The sequence below is a fragment of the Anopheles ziemanni genome, chromosome 3 (genome assembly GCF_943734765.1).
Source record: "Anopheles ziemanni chromosome 3, idAnoZiCoDA_A2_x.2, whole genome shotgun sequence".
NCBI classification, from domain to species: domain Eukaryota; kingdom Metazoa; phylum Arthropoda; class Insecta; order Diptera; family Culicidae; genus Anopheles; species Anopheles ziemanni.
In genome coordinates, this window is record NC_080706.1 from 36,101,235 (window position 1) to 36,128,105 (window position 26,871).

General features: G+C 42.2%; 7 protein-coding genes across 7 annotated transcripts in view; 4 read left to right on the top strand and 3 right to left on the bottom strand.

The window, feature by feature from the left end:
- The window catches only part of LOC131289364 (protein Pixie), a 369,862-nt gene that overhangs the window by 336,951 nt on the left and 6,040 nt on the right, over window positions 1-26,871 (top strand). The gene's annotated exons all lie outside the window — the stretch shown is intronic.
- Window positions 7,604-10,558, bottom strand: LOC131289368 (nucleolar protein 58). The gene is made up of 8 exons (XM_058318604.1): window positions 10,396-10,558; window positions 10,179-10,255; window positions 9,457-9,894; window positions 9,206-9,375; window positions 8,888-9,118; window positions 8,439-8,806; window positions 8,322-8,381; window positions 7,604-8,257 (listed from the first exon to the last, which is right to left on the bottom strand). Exons 1-8 carry the CDS (start codon window positions 10,438-10,440, stop codon window positions 8,072-8,074), a joined length of 1,575 nt encoding a protein of 524 aa, XP_058174587.1. The 5' UTR covers window positions 10,441-10,558; the 3' UTR covers window positions 7,604-8,071.
- Window positions 10,963-12,064, top strand: LOC131289374 (NADH dehydrogenase [ubiquinone] flavoprotein 2, mitochondrial). The gene is made up of 5 exons (XM_058318609.1): window positions 10,963-10,989; window positions 11,095-11,224; window positions 11,308-11,579; window positions 11,648-11,767; window positions 11,837-12,064. The coding sequence occupies exons 1-5, from the start codon at window positions 10,963-10,965 to the stop codon at window positions 12,005-12,007; spliced, it is 720 nt and encodes a 239-aa protein (XP_058174592.1). The 3' UTR covers window positions 12,008-12,064.
- On the top strand, window positions 12,260-13,617 carry LOC131289378 (ubiquitin-conjugating enzyme E2 G2). Its single transcript, XM_058318614.1, has 6 exons — window positions 12,260-12,416; window positions 12,553-12,634; window positions 12,710-12,828; window positions 12,903-12,962; window positions 13,022-13,102; window positions 13,362-13,617. The coding sequence occupies exons 1-6, from the start codon at window positions 12,374-12,376 to the stop codon at window positions 13,478-13,480; spliced, it is 504 nt and encodes a 167-aa protein (XP_058174597.1). The 5' UTR covers window positions 12,260-12,373; the 3' UTR covers window positions 13,481-13,617.
- LOC131284657 (probable rRNA-processing protein EBP2 homolog) lies at window positions 13,824-15,127 on the bottom strand. The gene is made up of 3 exons (XM_058313521.1): window positions 15,101-15,127; window positions 14,896-15,018; window positions 13,824-14,822 (listed from the first exon to the last, which is right to left on the bottom strand). Exons 1-3 carry the CDS (start codon window positions 15,125-15,127, stop codon window positions 13,917-13,919), a joined length of 1,056 nt encoding a protein of 351 aa, XP_058169504.1. The 3' UTR covers window positions 13,824-13,916.
- LOC131289373 (uncharacterized) lies at window positions 20,784-22,034 on the top strand. Its single transcript, XM_058318608.1, has 4 exons — window positions 20,784-20,862; window positions 20,927-21,364; window positions 21,455-21,751; window positions 21,871-22,034. Exons 1-4 carry the CDS (start codon window positions 20,784-20,786, stop codon window positions 22,032-22,034), a joined length of 978 nt encoding a protein of 325 aa, XP_058174591.1.
- On the bottom strand, window positions 22,809-24,470 carry LOC131289377 (protein LSM12 homolog A). Its single transcript, XM_058318613.1, has 5 exons — window positions 24,284-24,470; window positions 23,933-24,066; window positions 23,617-23,736; window positions 23,349-23,465; window positions 22,809-23,256 (listed from the first exon to the last, which is right to left on the bottom strand). The coding sequence occupies exons 1-5, from the start codon at window positions 24,405-24,407 to the stop codon at window positions 23,188-23,190; spliced, it is 564 nt and encodes a 187-aa protein (XP_058174596.1). The 5' UTR covers window positions 24,408-24,470; the 3' UTR covers window positions 22,809-23,187.

Here is a 26,871-nt window from a genome sequence, read left to right on the forward strand (position 1 = left end):
TTCATCATTCATACTTTTTACATAATGAATGCTCTTGCTCTCGCTCTCTATTACAATTATTTAACAGTTTTGAATTTAGTTAGAATTGATCAGATCTACTTCAGTTCAAACAAGGTTTTTAGTTTCTACATCAGCGATTTATTAAAAAATCTTTACTTTCTTATCCTTTCTTCTCTCACAAACTCTTTCAAAACAAATCTTTTCTTCTCTAAATAACAATCTTGGGTGAACAATTAATGTTAAACACACGAAAATACGCTAAATCATATTTTTTTGTGAAGTTTTTTATCTCTTTTAACATCATGTACATAATTTGTTTTAAGTTTCTCTTTCTCTACTAGAGTTTTGTTATAGCAAATTAAATAACTGAAGATTCATCAATTTTTCGAAAAATTCCACAATATTTTGTTCGAAGGACAAAAGCTTCATGAAGTAATCGGAATAAATCTAGGGTGAATGATCCATATGAATGAATCGCGGCTAAATGTTCATAAGGGACCACACTAGATTTTATCCATCACATGAGTTCAACAGATACTAAAGCTTATGACAAACAAGCAATAAAAGCATTGCATCTTTTAAGGAAAATTGAAAGTCTGCAGTGCGGTATTTATCTTATTCTTTGTAGTGGATCATTAAAATTTACCGTTTTTTGAGGATTCAATCCATTTGTAAACAAAGTATTCGCAGGATTCAGTAAAAACATTGGACATCGCCCGTAAAGGTGGTATAAGGTGTATTGACTTAAATCCTCAAGGCAAGGATATATTGGGCAGATGCGAAAGCTCCGTCGCATGCGCTGTTTATATTTTGCATGAAATTCGATAAAAAAAAATTCGAGCAAACGATTTTGCAATACAACAAAATTTAAAAATGTAAATGTAATTACTTTTATTTGTAGATGTGATAAATGCATACAGCTGTTCACACAAGTGTTTATTTTAAATTTTACATTTTTTCGTTACTATGATGCAAATAACTAGTGGTATGGCGCTTGGAATTTAGACGATAAACCGTGCTGTGGGTGTTATTTAATTATTATTTAAATTATTCTTTTATATATTTCTTTTGGTCAAGGACTTACCCTTGTTTTATCACAATTATACCCTTGATGTAAGCGAGTCTGTTGTGTTCAGCACCAAACTCTACCACACTCTCTTCATTTGCTTTTGTTCGCTGGGGTCTTACGTACAGGCTCCACTTGCCAGGACAGCTAGGAACATAATCACAGCAAATTCGTAACCGTAGCAATATTGTGGGGACTTAGCGAAGATATGTAGATATTAGGCGAGCACCATACCAAATGGATTTTTCATTTGCCACATGTGTTGCCATACATGTTGAATGTTAGATTCGCTCTAGTTTGTAGAGTTGTTGATCGCAAAGGACGACACTAGATGGCATTTAAGTTTCTTTTCAGATCAAAACCCGTTTACATGAATTCAGATTATCACAATATACAGATCTTTCACACTATTTTTCCTTTCGCTATCACAGCATACAGTTGCTTGTTATGACAACGACAACGTGAAACATCCATTGAATTAACCTTGCGGAAGAAAATACTCCTCGAGAAGCGAGGACACTCTTTAGCGATGTTTGGTTTGAACTGTGATTTTCTTCGAGTACTGCAAGGTCCGTGAAAAACTAGACCCTCGCCAAACTCAACCAACGCGGCACCATCGAGAGATCGACGAGCTTTTGTAAACCGTGGATTTTGGTGTACAACAAACAGCGCCATAAACGCACACACACGCACTTCCCACCACGCACATACGCAACAAGGACAAGTACGCGCACCAGTTTCAATTGCCGACCAGATTGAGGATCTACGCGAAACTGATAACAGATTTTCCACCTAACCTCACTCGTGTGGTTGACAGATCAAGCAAATTAGTTTCTATTTTATTCACGGGTTGCTTGGTTTTGTTTTTGTTTTCAAATCGTTTCTCCTTCCAGTACCTGTTTCAATTTATTGCTTTTAATTACTCGAATATTTTCTTGCAAACTTCTCAGTCAACCAGGGTACGAACATTACTTTTCGCACTCTCGGCGAAAATAGGTAAACACAAAGAGCATGCTGCGTACATCACTCGGAGAAGAAATTCCGTCGCCAAATTCCGTTACAGGCTTGCGGTTGTCGTCACTTCCGAGATACACCCGCCTCGGTCCCGTCGTTTCGTGTGTTCGCCCGTTCCGGGAGGGGTGCCAAGGAAAGCAGCTAGCACCTGCTCCTGTCAGCTGCTGTCCGGTGTGGCGCTGTGCTGAGTGCGAAATGTTCGCCGCCGGCTCGACAAGAAAGGAATCCCGAATTTCAATCCAAACCCGATAACACGATTGTTGCAACTGAATGTAATTTTCCGCGCTTTGTATAGGGCGCACCGGAGTACCATGGGCAAGCGTTGGTGAAACAAGGGAATGACAGGGAACTGGGTGGAGGACGCACACACCAGACAGCAGAACAAAACATCTCGGTGGGGGATGAGGCTCGGACGGGACGATTGGTCGGAAAAACGGTAACGCACACAGCAATGCTTGAGCGCGAAAAGGTCAACAGCATTACCGTCCACGACGAAGCATTTCCATGCGACGAGGAAAAGGGACGAAGTATGTATATCTAAAAATATACTCTCATCCACCACCTTGTACTCTCCCTCAATTTCCATCCACCCTTTAAAAACGAAACAAACCGACAACAATAGGATACTAACGCGAATTGAAAGCTTCTGTGAAAAACTAAACGATACCGGCCCGGAGGTGGAAGGGAAACCAACCCTCAAAATGGGAATGTGGGCAATAATAGTCCCGAATTCCCCAACCAAACAGGCTCCAACCCCGCTGGGTGGGTGCGAGAGTGAGCCAACAGTCGGTCCCAGCTTCGCCCTGGCTGTCAGCAACAATAAAAAAGGGACGATCCGCCACACTGGTTGAATTTTATTTTTCCGTCAATTTCCCCCCGCACCTCGGGAAGAACGGTGGAGGAAAATGGGAAAGTTGTTCCGACCCCTCTGCCGGTGCGCCACCTCGCAGGACACGGTCGATTGGTGATGTGAGAAAATATTTATAAGTAGGCGTCACCAAAGGACCCTACGTGCTTCCGTTGTCTCGCTCTGCACTGCTGGCCAAGAGCAGGACACAGCAACCACTGGAAGCCGACAGTAGCCGTCCTTTTCTGTCCAACGAACGAGGAATGCACGAACGTAGACGCATGCGCCATTACGTGTTTCGCACGGAAAGGATCACAAACGTCACGCTTCCCTTCCCGTCGCAAGATGTCCTGTTACTGGTGCTCGGTTAGCAGCCCGGAGCTTCCGGTACACACGATCCTGCGAACGAACTGTATCTATTCGGTTCGGTCATGGAGCGAGATGGCGCCAGCAACCCCTTCGCTTTTCTTGGGGCACACCACGGTGGGCCACGGAACAAACCGTGAAGTGCAATCGCGCGAAACACCGTCACACCGTCACGCGTCGTCCCGCATCGAAAGGATTTGATCGTTTTCGACGTAGGGCACAACAAAAAAGGACAATACAACCGACACTCGGAGCAGGTGGGAGCGAATCTCGGACAGCTTTCTCCGGTGGATAGCAGGCGCCGCGGAGGGGCGGAAGACCCACCGGAAGCACCGGGGTGGGAAATCTGTTCGATTTCGCTTCACATCACAATATCAATGGCGTCCGCCCGCACAGCCGCTCACACACCCTCCCCACAGGTCCGGCAGGTTGGAAATGAAATGAGATGACAAAATGATTGGTCGGAATGCATATTTCAAATCTTATGCTAATGAAAAATAAAATCGTGAAATCTATCTCCCACCGGGGGTGGGGTTCACGATCGGCGGGATCGCTTTGCCGGGGCGTAGACGACCCGGCGGAACCGTTGAAAATGAAGCGGACGAGTGAAAATTGGATGCGAAAGCTGGCAGGCCGCCGTCGTTCGATCCATCGGTAGGATTGTTTTTCCTTTTGGAACATCGGGCGATACCGGTCCGATTTCGGTTTTCGTGGACGTGGAAATATACGGATGGAGAGGGGGGGGGGGAAGGTAAAGGACGCTAAACTTCCTTCGAATAGTTTTTCACGCGAACACATGCTCGAACCGAGGTCGAGCTGAAAGCCGGGTTTCTGACGGTCCCGAAAGCCGCCGGCAATGGAACTAACAGGAAATGAGATGGATTGGAAATGATTTCGATTCTGAAAATGGGATTGAAAAGGAATTTGGCTTCCAACGAATTTTGACCATTCCACTCCAACATCCAGCCATGCCGTTTGAATTTGGGAGGTTTTTCCTCTTCTTATTATAAACACCCGGCTTTCTTGAAAACCATGACGATTCCCTTTCAACCTGGTAATGAATATTAAAATTCATATAAATTTGCATAACTTTATTAGAAGAACATGGTATCAACCATGGATTGTCGGTAATTGATAATTCTCGTGTACGATTTTACATCCAGCATCAAACACTTTTCATAACGTTCTTGACAACGATAAATGTTGTGCAATAATTTAAGATAATCATTTTTCTTCAAGGGAATCATTTAATAATAATTCAGGTAATCATTTAACAATCAATTCACATATCAGATTAAATCGATATTTGCTAGAAAAAATTGACAGTAAAATAAATTATAAATAATACAGATTATAATCAAACAATAAAAAGAGGCAAATCTGTGATCGAGTATTTTAATCAAAAGGCAACTCGCTGCAGAACCAAGTTGATGAAATGTTTGAAAAAATAAAGGAAAATTCTCCTCGAAGGCGACCGAAACAGATGGAAGGAAATCCGTTTGAAATTGGAGCGGAAGGAAAACCCTGTCTGGGCTCGAATAGAAACCCAACACACCGATTGCAAAGGTGAACCATGAAAAAAGAAAAGCTAGCAATAGAAAAAAGAACACACACCTACAAAAACACAGTCCTCAGCACGACTAGGAACCGTTTTTCAGCATCGTAAATTTTCATATTTCATGCTCCGGTTTGTCGCTTGTGGTTAAACGGTTGATGACACCGACACCGATGGTTAGATGATAGTTTGTCCGTTCCCAGCCCCTCCACCCTCGATCGTGTGACCTGAAACCCGTAAGCCACGGAAAATGAGGCAACGGAAAAATAAAAATGCGATGTCGAAAGAAAAGAAAAAACAGCATTCGGCCAAATCTATGCATTCTCTCTATGTGTGCACCAACACGTGGCTGCCTTTGCCTCGGGTGAGCAGAAGGACGAAAGAAAACTCCCGTCCATGGGGTCGCGCGCTCGTGCGAGTTGGTCGAACGTGGCACGGCTTTTTCGTGTTTTTTTTTCTTCATGTTCCCCCGGCCCCAGGAGTTAAGGATCTTCGTGTTTGTGTGCGTGTGTGTGTCTGTGCGTCACTGGTAAAGTTCGGCGGACCGCTCTGGTCCGGGCAACGTTCACGTTGTCCTGATTTCGCTCTTTCATCGAGCAAGAGGTTGTAGCTTTAAAAGGGCAAAAACTGCTTTAATGTTTGCTCTAATGGCAAACAAAAGCTTTTGGAGAAGTATTTTCAGGCGAGTCAAGGCAGTACACAAACAAACAAATGAAAGAAACAATATGTTAAACAAAAGAGTTTTTTTAATGTTTGTGCTACACTTATTTCTATTAACAAAGCAGTTTTATTTGCTTCACCAAATTTTACCCTTTTTAGTCTTTAAAAATCACAAAAAAAAACTAAAAACACATTCATAATAACATGCTGCATATCCTTCTACAAGGTTACCTAATTACAATTGCAAGGTTGTGATGGTTATCATTAAGTTACCAGATAAAAAGGATACGAAAACATAAAATTACAAATATAAAGCAAGATTCAAGATTAAGATTGAAGTATCCTATTTTAAAACAAAAAATAATAATTTACACCAAATTTTGAAAAGATTAAAAGCAAGCAATGGTGAGGAAACAATTAACCATAATAACTTAAAGTAAAATTTATGGCTTTCATTGTAGTTCTATAATTGGTATAATTAATGATGCATCCATATTTTGCCTATTGTAGCACAAACATGTAGTTAGTAACTAACTATCGAAAATAAAACAGAACAGAGTAAAATTGGCTAGAAGACATTTATAAGTTTAAATAAAACCTATAAAAAGCTATAATGAAAATTGGCAACTACAGTGATGTGGTAAAAGCATCATGTTGTGGGATTCTGAACTCACCTCGTAAGTGCTGGAAACAGGATGCACAGGCACTCGACCTGCTCCCCAAGTTGACGACTTCCGCTACTGGCCCCGCTGATCCCCACGCCGAAACAAACAGCGCGAAAGTTGCTCCATCACAGATAATGTTCGATCATTTGCCGTGTCTTAGCGCCGATAAGGCCAAAAGCATCACTCAACTGGGAAATTACGCGCACAACCAGAACCGTTCTATGACAATTTATGAATTTTTAATCAGCTCGCGTACCGTCACCGAAGCCAGGCTACTGTGGGTGAGTGTCTACCGCGCGAAAGAAGGGCTTGCTTGGTAGATCGGGATCTCCTTACGTTCCATAACCCACCCTGTCCCAGGCAGCCAGCCCCCGGGGTCTGTCGTCAGCAGGAGACTGATTTGGTGCCGAAAATCTTCACCACGGAAGGTGGTAACGTTTAACCGACGTTCGATCGCTGTAACAGCACACGCTAACCACGCGATGATTTTCGCTTTCCGCGAAAGGTCAACCATCCGACCATCCGGTTTCTGGTACACTAGCTGCTGGTGAACAGATACTGAACGGTTCCGTTACCCGCGCTTCCGTTTGGATTCCTCGATGAGGAATCCTAAACGAATGGGGAGTCGTGTGCGCCGTGCTTTCCGCTACAGATTTATCGATTTTCGTGCTCTTTTTCCCGTTTTAAAAGCGTCGTGATGATCCCCCGAGGGGATTGTTACTTGCATGCATGCGGCCTTTTCTTACACACGGCGACACATTGGGGGGATTCGTGTGATTCAGGTTAGCCTGATAGGAACACCTTTGCCTGTGAACGAGTATCCTTCTCCTAAACGTTCAGATGTATTGGTGCCATATTTCTATTACTTACAGTGCGTAACTGATATGAACAACATCTGCAACCCCTTATTATTCGTGCGACAGTAGGCGATATGCGATGGGGAAGTTCCTTGCGCCAAAACTTAAAAATAAGTGTAAATTCCATTACATTCATGTTCTTGATAAGCTAAGTTCTTGATTTTAAATAGCAGTGTATCGCAACATAAGCCATTAATTCTTTTATCAAAGAAAATTCATTTTTGAAATGTTAATATTGATAAACAGCTTACAATTGTGATACTAACTAAAAAATGCTGTGATACTAAAAAAAAATAAAAAAAAAACTAGGTAAGCCATAGAATGATTACATATTTCAACATGTTCTCTTTCTATCGTAAACTAAATTGGATGAATTTAGAAATTATTACATTAACACACAACATTTGGTAGTATTTTACACACGAATACAGTTTTAGATTTCTTTAGTATCCATTCTGCCTCAAAAGTGCTACTTTCGGATTTGATTACTACTCTTTACGAAAAAGGTATGTGAAATAGATGGGGTACAATTAGAAATTTATTTCTGTCGCGAAACAGTTAATAAATTGAGTGTAAATCTACCATTTCAATATATTTCACACAACTTTCCTCTGTGTTTATAAATCTTAAACTTTATGGTTTGCTTAACTAAGAAAAATAATCCACTTCCAGGTGCGTTAGTTACGCACAACTTACGCGTAATCAGCACCACCTTTGCGGCGGACCTTTTGAAGTAAGAAATTACAATAATGATTGAATAAAAAGCGAATCAAATGAAGTAAGAGAGTATACAGACGTTGTTAAAGAGAAAGAATCATCTGTACGGAACAACTTTAGTTTAGGAAATATGGATTACGCTCGATTAAAATATTGTCTGGTTAGATTCTTAAGGAAACATAAGACCAATATTGTAAACATCGATCAAAACAAGTGTACAACTTCCTTGTGTTGGTTGCCTGCAAGCACTGCACTGCACTGCTTCTATCATAAACTCTTCCCTTTTCATTTGTCTGCATATTTGCATCTCCTTACTTTAAAAGATTATTCCGTTTTCTTCGACTTTTTGCTCTTTTTCGCCGACGATGTCACCTCCGTCACGACGCTTTCAACAGCTTCCTCTTCTGGTTGATCCTCGGTCTTGACCTTCTTCTTTTTCTTCTTCTTCTTGGCCGATTCGGTTGTTTCCGGCTCGTCCACAGCCTCCTCTTCTTCCATCTTTACTTCCACCTTTAGGAAGGAAAATACATTATTAATTACAGAAAGAACGATTTTTGATGAGACGTTTACTTACTTCCTGGACCTTTTTCTTCTTTGCAGGGCGAGCACTATCTGCGTCTTCTTCGGCTTTGATCTTTCTTGGGGACGACAACACTTGGGAAACAGCTGCGCCTTCAACGTCCTTTTCGACCTTCAGCTTAGACGTCGACGGGAGCGTACTGTCCTTTTCAACCTTGAACGTTTTAACCTCGCTGGTGGCGTGGAACTTTTGCAGCTTCGCCTTCGCCTTACCACCGGACAACTTTGTATTTTTGCCCTCCTCCAGAATGCGTAATCGCGTCTCCAGCTTGGCTCGATGATCGATTCCGAGCTGCATGGTCACATCGTCACCGAATGCGTCCACACGCGTGGCCAGAGACGCTTTGGCGGCCAGGGAACGTGAAATACGACCCTTGTTTTTTATCGACGCCGTGGTAACCATACTGGCGTGGTAGATTAGACCATACTTCGGAGTGTCTTTCTTGGTCTTCAGAGCGCGGAATAGCGCCTTCTCGGAACCTGTGGGATGTTTGTAAAAAATACTTAGTTATTCCTTTTCTAGGCATTTTGGTATCCTCACCGGAGTGTGTTTGTACTTACCCAAAATCTGAACGGTCGAGGCTGGATGTTTCGCCAAATTAACCAATGAACCAGCGTGCGCAATCAACCTGGCACCAACTGTTTCTCCGACGAGTACGGTCAAGTTCGGTGCCATGGCCATCATACGTGTCTTCAAATACTCGCTCAAGTGCGATCGGTACTCATGGATGGACAAAATTTCATCACAGAGGTTCTGAATATTGGTGATGTCCTCTTCGGAAATTTCCGTACCTAACAAAATAAAAAAACACGTACAGAATATAAACAATGCAAAGCGAAACAAATATGTCCCGTCCAAGGATATTAAACCTTACTTACCCATTGAAATTTCAGCAGCTTCCTTCACCTTCTGTTCCAACTCATCGATCAAAATGTCGGATAAATCGGTCTCCGCCATGTTATCCCTCATGCCGACCAACTTGATGGTCTTAATGTAGGCCACATTGTCGGTCAAAATCTTACCCAGCTCGGGGAAGTGCCAACCGTACCTGCGGAACACAGTACAATGGTAAATTAAAAATATGATCCCTCAGACATTCGAGGCTTCCCACGCGATGGTTAAGACTTACCATTCTCGTACCCGCATCATATAGTTGTTCAGCTCCTTGTCTAGATCATCCAACAAGCACTGTGCCTGCACGATCATCGTGTCGATCTTGTCCGGCGAGAACTTGAGCTTGTACCGGGAAAGCGAATGTGCCAAACCGAGCGACATGGCGGTCATTTCCTTCTTCGGCAGCCCGGAGAGCAAATTTTCCGACTGCGAACGAATACACCGCATAAGCTCCTGCACCGACGTATTGGCAACGCATTGCAGCGACAGCTTGTCCTTGATGGCGTTGCCGAGCTTTGCATCGGCCACGAGCAGCTCATTCTGTACATCATCGACCACCAGTTTCTTGAGAGCCTTCTTCAAGGTTTTCGACACCTTACCCTCAACGGCAGCCGTGGCCGCAGACAGGGCCTCGGTAGTATCGGCAAACTTTTCAAAATGCTTTAGCTTGACACTGTGTGAGGCGAGAAGGGCGGGGGGAATGGTTAGCAAAGACTAATAGGAAGATAACTTCGCTCATCATAAAAGCGCCCGACGCTAGGCGGAATGTACATAAAAGCAAAATTTACGTATATCTTAAGCCTTGTTAGATCGTAATGTGAATTTTCATGTTTTGGTTGATATTAGACGCGCCTAAAAACTCAACCGTTCGCTTCAACGATCGAGTGGAACTTTGCGTCTGTGGGGAGAGCGCGTGGAAGTGTGGCGATGATCTTCGGAGAAATTTGGGACACTTACATTTTCGATGCCTTCTCGGGCGTTTCGAACTCAAGGTAGAGATTATCTATCTCCTTGAATTTGTTGTCATCCAAGAGCTAGAAATACATCAAGGCAAAAGAAAATGTGTTAGATTATAACCTCAACAACAGCACAACATGCTGTTGTACACCCGCGCGTGCCAATGCATGCCGCTACGGAGCTAGGCACCGGGTTATCCCTCCTCAAGGGTACTTACCTTGAAAATGGCATAACCTGCCGGTGTTTCGTAGAGTATAAACATTTTTATACACTTTTAAACACCACCACTGCACCAAAATGTTTTAAAAACTAGTAATTTATTGATCAGCGCCTAAAAGAAAACCGCTTCTCGTCTGGGAAACCGTGAACAATATCGACAACGTGCTTTCCGACTTTGACAGATCACATTGCTTTCAATTGACAGATGCTTGTTACGTTTAGAATGTGATGTTCAGCACTTTCCAAATCGTTTCAATATATTTCAAGGAATGGTGAGGTTTTATCACTAAATATATCAGTTAATAAAAACGTACTAGTCGATAAAACATGTTTCTATCATTGAGGCAGTTACTTTATCTCAATTATCATTACTATCTTTGTTTTTATTATTCAATTTAATTCAGCACTTTTTCTGAATTCCATATAACGACACGAACAAAATCATTGTTGTCATTCAGTTCGTCTCGAACATAAACACACATCTGACATTTGATAGAATTTTCGGATTTCTGATTTTTGTTGCAAAAATTTCGCCATCAAAGAAATTGCTTGCGAAACAATAGCAATGCTGCGTTTGTTCGCCAATACCTTGGTAAGCTATCAGCTAGTGTACAGCATCGATGAACTGCGAGAGCAGCGGGTGTTGCACTATTTGGAAAATGGCAGGTGTATTACATAAGTTTCTTTGCTTTTACAGAGACTCGGCGCTACCCGGCCGCTGAGCACCTCGGCGGTCAAAATGAGCGATAATCTGTTTGTCCATCGCGATTCACCAGAGGATAACCCGAACATCCCATTCGACTTCACTGCCGAAAATCAGAAGGAAAGTAGGGCCAAACAAACGCGGGTGAATCTTTGCTTGGCACACCAACAACAATACTCACTAGCTGTTTGTCCCTTTTACAGAGAGCGGAAGCTATTCTGAATATTTACCCCGAGGGACACAAACGTGGTGCCATGATTCCTTTGCTGGATCTCGCTCAACGACAACATGGTTGGCTCCCGATCTCGGCCATGCATAAAGTAGCGGATATTCTTGGATTGCCGCACATGCGAGTGTACGAAGTGGCCACTTTCTACACAATGTTCATGCGTAAACCGACTGGAAAGTACCATATCCAAGTGTGTACCACTACGCCGTGCTGGTTGTGTGGTTCAGATGAAGTTTTGGAAGCTTGCAAGGTATGGTAAATTGCTGTAATAGGTATTCAACGTATTGTGCACAATATAATGTTCTCATTTTGTTGTAGAAAAATTTGGGCATCGGCGTTGGAGAAACGACCAAGGATGGTAAATTTACAATCTCCGAGGTAGAATGCTTGGGTGCTTGTGTCAATGCGCCAATGTTGGCTGTTAATGATGATTATTATGTGAGTACAACATATTCCTCCTATTACTGATCGTTTCAATTACGATAGCATAACTGATTTTCCCTTTAGGAGGATTTGAGCGTAGCGGATACGGAAGAAATATTGTCCAGTTTGAAGAAAGGACAGCAGCCTCGTCCAGGACCCCGTAATGGACGTTTTGCTTCGGAACCCGTTGGTGGGCTAACCTCGCTGACGGAAGAGCCTAAAGGTCCCGGATTCGGTCTCCAAGCTGGACTGTAAGTCCAACGAGCATAATTTGTCATGTGCTAGTTAACGGAATAAAACATTGTAAAAAATCACCAAGCACTCTTTGATCTTATTGATGAGTAACCGTAGTAATAACGAGGAAATTTACATAAAACCTGTCGATTTAAAATAGCACCGCACCCCTCCTGCTGTTCCTCCCACTACAATCGACAGAAAAGACACCTTTTTGAACGACGTAAACAAACATGCGCTGTCAAAACAGCCAACTCAGTCAACGAATAAAATGTCAAAGTGAAACCCAGATTTTTACGTTCTATTTATTTGTATCGCAAAAGAGAAACTTTTCCTGGGAAAACAGTTTCGACTATTGTTTACCAAAATTCCGCACCGCTCCAGACCATGGCGGGATCTGCCTTACGACGTTTGATGGCCGAATACAGGCGTAAGTATCCCGAGCATATCCATCTTACACTTTCATCCTACTCTGGTTACTACGTTGGTGAAAGTTTTAGTTTCCCTAGAGCTCCAATGGCCTGTCAGTACATTGAACAGATTGCTTTTATTTATCGTTTATCAAGAGCTCACGCTAAACCCCCCGGAAGGAATCATCGCGGGTCCAATCAGCGAGGAAAACTTTTTTGAATGGGAAGCACTAATTACGTGAGTTGTGGAATCCATCTGTTGGTCAAAGTTCACCCTTGAATCGATGCCCCCGATATGTGTTTATCGTTGCAGAGGTCCAGAAGGAACATGCTTTGAGGGCGGCATATTCACAGCGAAACTGATCTTTCCACCAGATTATCCCCTCAGTCCGCCGAAGATGAAGTTCACCTGTGAAATGTTCCATCCAAATAGTGCGTATGAGAAAAGCGGGGCGGGGAAAAGACAGTGGTTTCAACTGATACATCGTATTTCTTTTTTTTTGCAGTTTTCACTGATGGCCGTGTATGCATATCTATTTTACATGCACCAGGCGATGATCCATTAGGTTTGTTCGGAGCAGCTTTTTTTAATGTAGAATTTCTAATGAAATGCCTTTTCTCACAGGATATGAACTGTCCGCAGAGCGCTGGAGCCCTGTGCAAAGTGTAGAAAAGATCCTACTAAGTGTAGTCAGTATGTTGGCTGGTAAGTTGCTTGCAATCAATTTTCGTAGAACAGTATTTTTACAAAAGGAAACCTTTTAAAATTATATACATCAATAATAGCTCATACGTAAGCTTTGAAAATAGTTATTAAGAATTTATCATATGGCAAAATTGACTTTAGTTCAGGTTAAACATGCATTCAAATTATAAGTACACATAAAAAACGTAGTCCGCCATATCTGAACAGTTCTTCGACATAGCCATTTTTAATTTACACTTGCATTTTTGCACTTTTCCAGAGCCAAATGATGAATCCGGGGCAAACGTCGATGCGGCGATCATGTGGCGCGAAAATAGGGAAGAGTTCAACAAAATTGCCAGAAGGATCGTGCGCAAAACGCTCGGTCTTTCGTCGTAAGCACGTGCACTCGAAGGCATTGCTTGGGGCGAGATGAAAACTAGGGGTACGGTTTGCGGTTGCGTTCGTGTGTAGTTGATTTATGTTCTGTTGGTTATCGTAATATCGTATGATTGTGGATATGGATTGATTAAAACAATGACTAAAAGCTTATGTATCATTAAACATGGGAAAATGAAAGTACCAAGTCGTTGTATGTTGTCATTAAAATCAACGGCCACCTGTATGTTGGTCAAATGGGATTTGGATGCGGATAAATATTCCCCTTTACATGCGGTGCAATTCCATCCCTTATGGCCCGAAAAACAGTAACTGGTAAATAGGGAGATTTCTTCCGAAGTTTATTGATAAGGTTGTTTAAGTTCGGTGACGATTCCTTAACTCTTTATTTTAGACAACAAATGATCATTCCAAAATAACTGTTGATTAATGGTAATTACTTCTTCCTTTGATTTTTACCTTGCGATCGTCGTGACTTTCCAGGTCGATTCTTCGCCGCCCCACCTTTTCCACCAGCGGGACGTTTTTTACGCCCATCATCCATGCACGAATCCCGTGTGTTGCGCTTCATCCCCTTTTTCCGCCCACCGAAACCAAACTTCGCATCGCGCGCCTTACGTTTACCGCTTGATATCTTAGCGGCTTGTTTCTTGCTGGGCTTCGGCTTACCAGACTTGCGGAAATCCCCACGCGGACCCTCGTCATCGTCCCCGTCCCCGTCCAAGAAGTCAAGATTGGCCAGCTTACCCTTGCGGAACTTTTTCACATCGCTCAGCATCTTACGGCGCTCTTCATCACGCTTTTCGGTCGCCTGTCGCTGAATCAGCTTGCCAATTCGACGCTGTTCGCGCAATTGCCTGATCCGCTCCGACTTGGCAATACCCTCCTGTTTGTCCTGTAGCACCTTGGTGATGCGCTTCATGTGTTCGTCCGATTTGGCCATTTCGGCAAAGTAGTCATTCGGGCGCTTCGTCGTCACACCCAGCTCGTGTAGACGCCGGATGCCCTCGATCGTGGCCGCCTGTGCCTGTCGGTGGAACATGATCTCGCGCTTGAAGTCGTTCAGTACCGGATCAAGCTCGGGCGCAACGTACGGGATTTTGCGATTGCCTTTGAACTGGTTTTCACGCTTCTGCTCATGCTTTTCTATCTGAATGGCCAGCTCCGGGGTGAGTGGAGCTAGGTCGTTTACCAGATCCATCCGTTCTATCCAAGGGGCTTTCAATTTGATCATCTCTAAGGCAGCCTGTAGCTTTTCCTGGTCGTTGACTGGTGCGTGTGTTACCTTCTGGATTACGTTCAGACCCGGCTTTAGTTTATTCTGCAGGAACAATTCTCGTAGCTACGACAAAAAAACATGCTTACGGTTAGAGGCAGGAGATCTAAAGAATTGCTTATGCAGATAAACTACTTACCGCATCGTCGGAATCTTCCTCTTCGGAAAACCCGGATTCATCACTTTCACTAGCAAAATCATCATCTGATCCATCGGAAGCTTGCATTTTGGAATCGTTGTTTTCCACGGAATCATTTGTTGTCTGTAAAAATACATAAATTGATGTTGTTATTGATGGTCTATAAGAAGTCCAGGAAGACATGCGACCAGTGGTGTCCACTTACCCGGAACGGTTTGTCGGCGAGGAGCATTTTGCTTTTTCTAATTTAATTGGTTGTTTGATAGTAATATTAGTTCAAGTATGTTGATTCACTGAAGAAATTGTATAAAGAACACACGAAACTCATAAAACCACATGCGTTCGCCGGGTAAGTATTTTGGAATGAAATGCGACAGATGTCAACTAGTGTTGGCAGAATCGAAGATTCGATCAATTCACGGATTCTAAAGGATTGGATCCCATTTGAAGGATTCAGATCAGATTTGACTAGCGTGGGATTGGAATCAGTTTTGATTTTTGTGGGACTCGATTTGATTTGAATCTATTTGAATTTATTGTGGCCTAATTCAGATAGCTGGTGAGTTGCAAATCGATCGCTCAATACAATGGATTGGATATAGATTAAATTTTTTGAGGGATATCACTTAAGATCGAGAAAAATTCATTAATCCATTTTTCGCAAACAAATACTGTAAAACACCGTTTATCTGAGACATTCTACCATTACATTTATCCCACGGAGTGTCAATGATTCAGACCAAAACCTGATTAACATTTTTACCATATTTTTATTTAAAATAATATTTACCTATTTTTCAGAAAGTGGTACAAATTAAAATCATAGTGCCCGGGTCAATACCTGCGATGTCCATTGTTTCCATACATTAGTTGATTTTCATAATCAATAGAATTACTTTCAACGGTGAACCTCACATTGGAAATGTGTGCAATGTTTTTATTTTCTACATTTAGTTATAGAGATTTGATGGGGATTAAGATTTGGATATTCGAATCCCAGATTGGGGGTACGCGACAGCCGAGCGGTAGCGACGGTTAGAAAATCGGCCCATGAGCGCCGGGGCCGACCACCTCGACGGCGTGGGTTCGAATCCCAACCGAGACCGGACCCTCCCCTGCACGAGAGGACTGACTATCCACGTACAGCAGGGAAACAAGTCCCGTAACCGGAGGTCCACACGGCGCTGCGACAATCCTGCGACCGGGAGTTTCTGCGACACTTTTGACATACGAGATGGCCGACCTAGGCTATTTTTTGATTACTTTGACACTTCCGTGGTCGCAGAAACCCCGGTCGCAGGAAAGTCGCAGCGCCGTGTAGACGTGCGGTAAGCCCTTAACGGGCAGGCATGACCAAGAGGTCGTTACCCCAAGAAGAAGATTGGGATTCGGATTTGGAAATCCAAGGCCTTGTGGGGGTTTGATTTCCCCACCACTAGAACGGAGCTGACAGCGCAGCTTGGCATCAACAAGCTTCAAGAACCTTGGTCATAATTTAAAATAACGGTTGAAATAGTTAGCTTTTTAGCCCCTAGTCCCTAATTTTTAAATAGACTCCTCAAATGAAAATTCTTTTGAAGACGAATCACTTTAAACAACAAAAGCATATCTTGTCATATCTGATGTCAAAAATTGCAAATCAAAAAGGGGTATCGAGAAAAAAAAAACAGAAAAGCAGCGGTTTGGGAAAAGACTTGAAACAAACAACTTTCGCACGAGTGGTGCGATTGCAAAGGCAGAAGGCGCAAAATGAATACTTTTATGGATAGCTAGATCATGCATAAAACCAAGATGATTTTGAAAACAGCTGTTCAGGAGGACTCGGCGATTTACCTTTCGTAGGGAGTGTTCGGGACCGTTGTATCCAAGAGTCAAGATTGGGCCCTTTAGTAGTGTTGATTAGTATCATCACATTATGAACCACTGGTAATTGGCGGTGTTAACTAAAACAATACGAAAATACGTACCTTAGTCCGAAAAATGGTCCCCTCTTGCAAGTTGGGAAATCTAAGTTGTACCTCTTTGTGTGATGGATGGTGACCGTTGACGAATGGAGTAGAGTTGGATGTGAATGTTCTGGAGAGTAATGCCCTAGTTTCCACGCTCAGTGTTTGATGAACTATATTTTATATCTTGAGCTACCTGCGACCTTCTCGACTGTCTTATCATCATCATTTGCAATCCCAAATCCAAACTTAACGAGTTCAACGTTCGAATTTCGTCCAACTGTGTGATCCATTGCAGATCTGTAACAAATTCACAACCCCTGGCAATTCGTTTCGATAATCGTAGTAAAAAAAGTTGAACCTGGTTATAATCAGGCGATAGTAAAAAAAAAAAATTCCTGTAACTACCGATTATTTTACAGTCATATGCTAAAATGGCGACGATAGCGAAAGTTCATATGCCTGCATCTGTAAAAAAATGAGGCATCTACTCAAAGGAATTCCCTTTCAAAATTCCATACTTAGCGAAAAATGCACCATGTATGCTCGTACAAAATTTCAGTATGGAAAGCGCCAACCATTTACCCTGCCCCCCCCCCTCCCCCCCCCCCCACCCCCCCTGGCTGTAAACCCTCGCCGAAAGTAGAACCAACCAAACCCACCGTCCCAAACCTCGCGGATGTCGGGGAACCTTTCGCTAGTGAAAGCTTTGGCTTCCTCGCGACATTCCCCCTCACGGCCGCCAACAGCAAGTAAACAAAACATAAAGAAACTGTCCCCGGCCGTACAAAACGTACACGTGAAATTGACACATTTTACCCCCTTGGATGGGAGCTTCTGGTGTGGTGCGTGCATGCTTCCCATCGTTGGATTCCCAGCAAATGCCAGCACGAATTTTCGTTTTGGCCCAATTCGATGGTGCATCGATCGATATCGAAAAACTGATTGATCGTTAACCGTGAACCATAATGCGTTCGTTCACACTTGCGTGAATGATGTGAGACTTTTCGTTTCTATTTTCTTAACGATAAGAGTCTGGGAATTCCCAACGGTCAATATCCAAGCAACACACGTGATCTTCTGAGGCGCTGCTTGCTGTGGTTCAAAAACGAAAAAAACACACGATCATAATTCTTATCCCACACCTGTTACGCTGGATGATTGATCTTGCGTTTCCTTCGCTCCCGCTTCCCAAAGAAGCTTTAACCGCGAAAGATCGTTTGTGTGTTTTGTGCATGCTTTCTTTGAAGGCGCGATCAAGATGATGGTAATGAAGGAATGGCGCAAAGAAAGAGATAAAGAACACCGTTAGAATCGCAACGCGCGTTGCCGCTACGAAGGGGAGATCAACGTGGTCGCTGGGAGAAGAAACAAACAAACGAGCCAATCGAACCGAAGGAAACCCCAACGGAGGGTGGACAGGCCGGAAGATCCGGTAGAGTGGGGGATGAAAAACCGCCGACTATCCGAATGGAGAATGGGCAAAAATTGTGTCATGGGCCGCTTTCTTCCGATCATCTGCTCAGACGATCGCGAGACTTCGACGAGCAAAGGTACGGAGTAAAGGTGTATTTTTTCCTTCGAGTGGAGTTTATTCTTAGCGGAGTGTTGTGCGGCGCCGAGGTCCAGTGGGTTTTCTTGGGACATTCTTTAAAACTACTGTGGACATTTTTTTTAAACTTCATACGCTACCGTATTAAAAAGTTTACAATAAGATTAAGTGTAACAAAATTAGAGAATTAAAATCTAATAAATCAACAGCTGCACAAAGAAAGATTGGACAACATCCATTCCAAATCAACAAATTTGATTCGTTCCGTTTGCGCAATGGTTCAAGTGTTATTTGGTGACACCATTAACTCTTTGTGCAGTTCGTGTTTAAGGCCTATTCTTAAAGTTGTTCTTAGTGATGAGCGGAACGCGTCCCCGGTGCAAAATTAACGGTGTATGCCTTCTTAACGGTTATTGGAAGAATTAATGAAGCGAGTTTCTTGTTCGTGTTTGCACGTTGCCAACAATGGAATGGCAGTGAAGCGGATGTTATGTGAGAACGGCCTAATTTCGTTTCAGAACTGCATCTTTTTTCTTTTCTCATCTGTAAACGAATGCCAAAACATTCTGCTACGGTAATGTAGAATGAATCGATTCACAACGAAGTGATAAAATTGATTGCTCGCAGAAAGTAACCGATTATGTTCTTCCATTCACCATATGTCGGGATCTTAATTTGCTTTCGGTTCTCCTATTTTGCTAGATTAAGCTTTTGAAAGCCACAAGCTAAAAATGACGAATTTCCTGCGTTAAGATTTCCTTTTCCGTTCGGAATAGAGGCAGAAAATTATCCACGTGACTCAAAAACCATTTTAAAAAATTGCTCATTTTAACCATGTTGAGGCATATAAAATTACCTTACGTAGTCTGTGTTAATAAAAAAAAAATAAATTAAATGAAATCTTTAAACCTCACGCAAACACATGAAATAAAACTCTCCTCAACTCACAGTTATTTTCAATAACATTAATTACATTCAATGGTACATTTGAAATAATAAATGTGTATGTAACTTTTGGAGTTCGAGTCCCAACCGACACCGGGTTCTCCCCTGTACGAGAAGATTGCCTATCCCCGTACACAAAGGGAAAATGTTAGAAAAACCCATTAAGGACTTGACCAAAGACGGTTGTAATACCAAGAAGAAGTGCAACTTTTGGATTATTTTTTAAAGAGAAATTTATCTTCTCCTACAAAACTTAGTTTCATGAGAGCATACTTTATACCCACAAACCCCTCATTGCTTAAGTTTCACAGCAGAAAAAAAATTCTTATTTTAAATTTAAAATTTAAAAAGTAATTTCCTACAGCATCGTTTAAATAGGCATGGTTTAAAGCGTGATTATGAGGTCTCAACTTTTAAATTACGCATGGTTTCAAATTTCACATAACTTGTAAATAATCCCATCTTTTTGTCTCTTATTAATTATAGCCCATTAAACTGTATGCCATATTTAAATCTCAAGTACACGCTCTAATTAACAACATATAGCCAATCAATCCAAAACTAACCGAGCCAACGGTTTCGACGAAGTCAATCCGCTGCGCTCTTGTTTCTGGACAACACCGGGAAGTTAATCTGGGCTTCTTTTATGATTTTGGTTGCGCTTCCCTTAACGGTCTAACGGGCCCGGCTCTTTCTCTCGCTAACATTTTGCCGAACGATCCAATTACCGAACATAACTGTGATCATTGGCTCGTTCATTTAGAATTCAGATCATTCGCAGATTTGAAAAGCATTTAGTGGCTCCAGCTAGACTCTGCCCCTCGGGTGGTTGGCGTCGATTAGCGGTAAACATATACCTTTTACAGCTAAGTAAGTTAAGCTGCTAAGTTGCTAATTTTACTTTCCAACCACCAATTACCGGAACCGTTTTCTTGACTGCGTTGTCTCATTTGAACATAGTTTACGAGCTTGTGTGTGATCATTAATCTAATTTCTTAAGATTAGCATTAGATAAATTGTCTCAGTTATTCGACTTGAAACTTGCACCCGTGGCTACGAATGTTAAGTATTTGCACTGAATGAAAATACTCATGTCGCGGTTCCAAACACCCTAGCGAGAAATGACACCACCAACGTCATACACGCAGCGAGGGTGGGTTGGAATGGGTTCGTAAATTTCGTGAAAGTTTCGAAAAGAAAACATTATGCGTATATGTGACCTCTTTTTGTTGGTACGGCGAGTGGGCCAACGGCAACAGAATCGATCCTATCGATCGAGTTCGATCGGGTGTTGTGACCGGTTGGAATGTGTGATGTGAATTCATTTCGTTCGTTACCCATTTTCACTAACGTTTTGCAAAGATTTTATGATTTTGTTTTTCGTTTGAATATAATGTTTTACTATTTCATCCTCATCTTCGACAGTTAATCTTAAAGGATATAACATGCGGGTTTTGTTGAATTTGTGGACCATAGGCATACTATGCGCGGTTCTTCACCTATCTACCGCACGAAAGCTTGACAGTAAGCATCTTAAAATATGTAATTTTTTTTCTACAAATAAACATAATTGCCATTCCATTGATAGGCATTGCATCGAACCTCATTCCCGGTGGCAGTAAGTTGGGTCAACAAAAGCAAAACGTTGTCGATACCTACGAGGACGTGTCGGCGTCCGAAACCCAGCAGGATGCCGGTAGCGAAGCGCTGCCAGAAAGTACAGAAACGAACGAAATCGAGGATGAAGTGGCCAGCCCGGAAGTGGTGAACGAGGTGCTGGAAGAATCGAACGTGGTTCCGCAGGAAACGGTCAGCGAAGCGACGGTGGTCAACATGGACGACTCGAGCATCATTAATCGGTACTGTCGGTGCACGGCATACGAGTGTAACTGCTGCCGGGACATCGACGTGCCACTCTTCCCGGTCAAGGGCCCGGGTTGTGCCGTCATACAGTACCTGGACGGTGACCGGATGTCGGTCGGAGTAAAGTTTGCCGATCGAATGATCGTGAACCGCGTTATCTCCGGTAAGGCGGGGGAGGGAAGGAAACCGGATAGGGTTTCATCCCTGCGATAGCGATGCTTATTATTTTGCATTTCTCTGCGCACATTCGCAGCCAGGAGAGCGACACCGGTTTGTCTACCACTTCCCGGTGGCTATAATCGATTCTGTGGCCGCGTCTACGGTATCTCGCGGAAGGCAAACGAAGGATTCAAGGCATGCCTCGGGCTGGAGCTGCGGGCGGACGACGAGGTGGAGGCGGTACTGCGAGTTTCCTGCTTCAAATTTGGACCTCGCGGACTTTCCGTTATGGATCCGGAACCGCTACCACCGGTCGACGACATCGATGTGGCCGATGAGGAGGACGAGGACGACGAGGACGAGGAGGAAGAGTTGTTTGGATTTGGACTTGGTGAGTGGCACCGTGCGGGGGGAAGACAGTTCAGGCTGCCATATTCAAACGGGGCAATTTGCATAATTTAGTGAAATTTTGTTATCGTGCTTATTCATTCTCACTCTCTCCATTTTCAGATGATGACGACGAAGATGATGATGAAGACGACGATGACGATGGTGGGGCGGACAGTGGCAGTGTGCAGGATAACGATCAGGGTGATTCACCGGACTACACCGGGTTCAGTTTCCTCGATCGCGATCTAATGGGCAGCATATTTGGTGTGAAAAAGTTTTGGTAGAGGCCACTAGGGGACAAACTGTTTTTAAAGTAAGCAAATTAGTAAGTTAAGCAACGAAAACCTTTCATCAACATCCTTTATACCTATTGATAGAGCAGGTACGAAGTGCAAGTCTCTTGCAATGAATATGCCGATCGTTTATGCGTAAACTGCCTTTTCGTTGAACTCACAATGGTTCAAGTTTTTAAACAATAGATGTTAGAGTTGCTACCAAGGTAATCTTTTACCCGGCAGAAGACCTTCCAGAATCGACCAAAATTCATGCCGATTTCCAGCAAATTCAAACCGAGTGTAAATAGTCACAAAGGCTTCGAGCATATGCTAAGTATTTATGATGTATTATTATTTATTCAAAGATCCGGTGCGATCGGACAAGGAAACGCGAGACGGAAATTTATGCACAGTTTGAAATAAACTTAAACAAAATAATAAAATGAGAGCAAACGGTGAAAATGCCAAATAAAAAAATTGATGAAAATTTAAAAATAATTAACATACAGCGTGTTTATGTTTCATTTGATTTTGTGACCTACCCAAGAAAAAATGGTATGTTTTTTATTCTTACCTGTTGTTTATGCAAAGACGGTTGATTAATACCTGCTCGAATTATATCCAACTTATTTAACAACCTACGGCCTATGATTTGCCTACGATTTCCAGGAATGGAATGAATCCAGTAACATAAAACCGGCCTAAATATAATTTTAACTATGAGTTCAAAGAAGAGACTTTATAAGCGCTGATAAAATAATGACGTTTACTACTATTCAGGGTGATCACGCCATCGAAATAAAAACTATAACATAATTGCATAAAACTTACCAAGCGCACCATTCCCATGGGGTCCTTCGAGCGGAGTTTCTCCTAAGAAACTTCGGCTTCGGATATGGTTAAAATTGTAATTTAAAACTATATCCATGTATAGCTCACCGTTCACCGTGTTTTCGTGATTTTACTCGATCTATTCTTCTCTAATCGCATAACCATACCGTGATCCTATCCACCTGCATTCATCACGCAAGCACACAGTCCGTCCGGGGCTTTTACAAGTACCACATTCGAACAAACGTAAACTCTCTGCGTTCTCGCCTGGCTACCACCATCCCCCACCCCTATTCACTCCATGGTGCCACGCATTCCTCTTTCGCCCGAATCAGTTGGCAGCGATGTCGGCCGATGTGCTTTTAGTGATGCCGGCTTGATCGTCCGAATGTTTTTCCACCTGATTGTGCAGAAATGGGGTAACGGGCGGAGAACATTATTAGCTAGAAAGGCCATTGGAAAGCTGGTCGCGAATCGTGGGGCGCTACTTACAATTTTCTTCACGTAGCTTAGCTGTCGGTCCGGGGGACCATTCACGTTGTCTACTTTATATGGAGGTGTTATCGTGACGTCTTTGAAAACCACAATGTTTGGACCAGACCAGGTGACCTACAACAAAAATGTGGGCAGAAAAGCAATGTGTAAGTAAAAATCCTATGAACCTAAATCACTATGCGAATAACCGTGTTTGAAGAAAGCTCTATATTGCTGCTTTTGGCAGAATGGAATTTCCCGGCAAATACCCGGTGCGAACACCTACCTGAGAGATAGTGCGTGCAATAGCCATAAAGAGGTTCTGGCCTTCTGGGCTGACGCCGGCAGCAAGCGCAGAAAACTGACACTTTTTCTGTTCCACCTGATTTCTAGCCCTGGTGCTCAGCTGAAAGCGAAGGGTAGCAAAAGTTAATTGCAGCGTGCCAAACGGAACGAACTCTTTCGAAATGCTTTTGAAGGAACTTCTTGGATGTGAAGATCAACTTTGGTACCCCGAAGTGCATACTCTTTGCTAGCACTAGACAAAAACAGCATTGCACAAGCAATGGGCTGGTGTGTAATACAAGCATCAAAACACTTACACGCTGCAGGTTTAACGATAATGGTGGCTCCGGAGATTTGCATGCTTCCTTTTTCACCTGGACATCGCTGCACATCGCCAGGTTGACGATATAAACGTCATTCAGTTTTGAAGAATTACTAGCCGACGGGCATTCTGTTTGGGGGTTGAGAAAGCTAGCTAAGGAAACTTACGGAGGGAATCGAAACAAAGCAATAAAGAAAGCGGTTTGGAGCATTCCGTATGAAGGAACAAACACGGGAAACCACCCGCACCGTAGTTGTCGAGAACGTATGCAAACGACCAGTGTGTAGCTGGAACGTGCAACCATTTTTTGCCGTAGTTTACTTTCACGCCTCTTTGAAAAGGATACTTAGTATGAGCATCTTCGTTTGCTGGTCGAATGCCAGCACCTCGCCCTCGATGTTAGCGTTGTAGCAGGTTGTACACTCCACCGTGCTCCCAATGGAGAAACAGTCCTGGACCAGACCAGCCATTACGACGGTGTTTTTATTTTCTACCTAGCGTTGCGTTTAGTTTTCTGCTGTCCGCTGCGTTTCTGACTTCAGAATCATTTATTATTACAAAGTGACAGATAGTCCGTTTTTATACTTTTTTTGACAAGTGGTGTATACGCAAAGAGATATTCACCTCGCAGGAGTTTATGTTTAATTGGACCGTTGGATAAACAATATTCAATACTTTAACAATTAATCCAAAAGTTTCACCTCTTGAAACATTCGAATTCCAAATAATTTGCAATTAACAAGACACGTGGAATAGAACGAAATATAATCAACAAACTATTATACTCGTACATCGATATACGATATATACGAAGGATCCTTCTCTAACCAAGGTACTATTCCATATGGAGAAAACAATTACTATTGAACAGTTTACTGTACATGATGTGAATATTTACACAGAAAAGGAACATTTACTGTGTTATTGTATGAAATTGTTCTTATGTTTGATAAAAACTGCATAAATAATATTTTCAGAGGAACTGAAGTTTGTACTAATTTTTTAGTACGCACTGCCATTCTATCAGATTAATTACATTTTGATTTGTTACGTGGCATTAGGTGATTTATCAGACTCTATCAAGCATAACATGTTTATGTATGATTTAAAAAAAAAAAAAACAAAACACGTAGTAAATTATCAACTCTGTGACCAAAACTTAAAAAATTTTAATCGTTCCACAACATTCTTCTAAAATGACTATTGAACCCATGTTCTAAATATCGCTTGTTCGAGAGATCCATGTGCGATTAGAGTTGGGTCTTATGATTCTCTCGACGAATCAGTAGTTTGAATCTTTTACCAACGAATCCAAAAAGATTCATGAATCTATGGAGATTAATGAATTTCACAACAAAGATTCATAATCACTGACGAATCATATAACCGTTACGACCGTCTTGTCTACCCTGGAAAGGCATACTAGACGTTTTCCCTGTGTGCTTGGGTAGTCTGTCCTCTCGCATAGTGGAAGGCCTGGTCTTGGTTGGAATTCAAACCCATGCACTCGAGAGCGTGCCTCGGCTCTCATGGGCCTGTTTTCTAACCGATGTTCTACTCGGCTGTTGTAGGTCCCCGGTTGTCGCGGGGACCTTCATGAATTTGAGCAGATTCAATTTTCTTTTCAAATTTATAGAATCACAACATGCAAGAGCCCATATAGCTCATGATTCGCAGAAGCAAATTCATTCAGGCTCATGAATCTCAATCTACGTTGACTGAACGGTGAAGTGATGGACGCATATAACAAACGCAGCCGCAAACTAACAAATCTGGAACAAAACAATCTGCGTTTTACGGAAAGCATCCAGCCGGAGGATATCCGGTAAGTTCCTGGAATTCTCTCCGATTAGTGCTTACGTTTCGAAGAAATTTCTTCGTTTTTCGTCGTACTTGGACCGTGCCGAAGGCATCGTTTAGCTTGTATTATGATTTTCGGTTGGCATACATCGTAGAGTTTAGGAAGCTGCCCTTTAACACTAGAATCCAAATTGGGGTCATTTTGACCCCAACGCAAATTTCGATTTTAATATCTCGAGAACGGCTGAATATTTTTACAAAAAAAAGGCTTTTCTTAAAATCCAAAGCTATATATAAAACAAAAAGATTTTTTCCGATTTTTCTGTTCGACCAGTTCCGAGAATCAACTTGACTATACCTAGAATGCTTTTTAGGGGTCATTTTGATCCCTACTTGTAAAACGCTATAACTTCACTATTTTTGGAAATTTTTCAAATCCATAAACTGTTACTTTTTAGTATATTTGTTGATTATCTTTTGACGTTTTTGGGTTTTCGATGCATTTCTTCATAATTCCGCTAGCTCGGTGTATAGCAAAAACGGTCGAAATTGCGTTTTTTTCAGCTTTTATTCATTCAAAATCTTTGAATTTATTCTAGAAAAAAAGTGTTCGCTAGAAAGTTAGTATGTTGAGCAACATTTCAAAAATAAAATCATATTTTTGCTATTACAAATGACTTCATAAATTGGCCGCAAAGATTAAAAATAACGCCAATTCCCATAGTAACGCATCGCGCATAACGCTTCGAAACGCTCGCGTACGGAATAACGGAACAAAGCGCAGAACGGAAACTTCCTATGGAAAATGTTAAAATCCACATCTTTAAGATCGATTTGTGGCGTTATTTGTTAATTAAAAAATATGAAATTATTTTTCAAGGGTGGTCTAATATATCAACATCATAGCGCACACTTTTTTTTTTAATTTACATGATACGTTTTGAAAGAATAAAAGTTGAAAAGGATTAAAATTCGACTCATATCGATCTTTTTTACTATACACCGAGCCAGCGAAATGGTGAAGTGGTACATGAAAAAATTAAAAACGCCGAAAGATAGTCAATAAATATACTGAAACGTAACAGTTCACGGATTTGAAAAATCTTCAAAAAGTAGTGAAGTTATAGCGTTTTC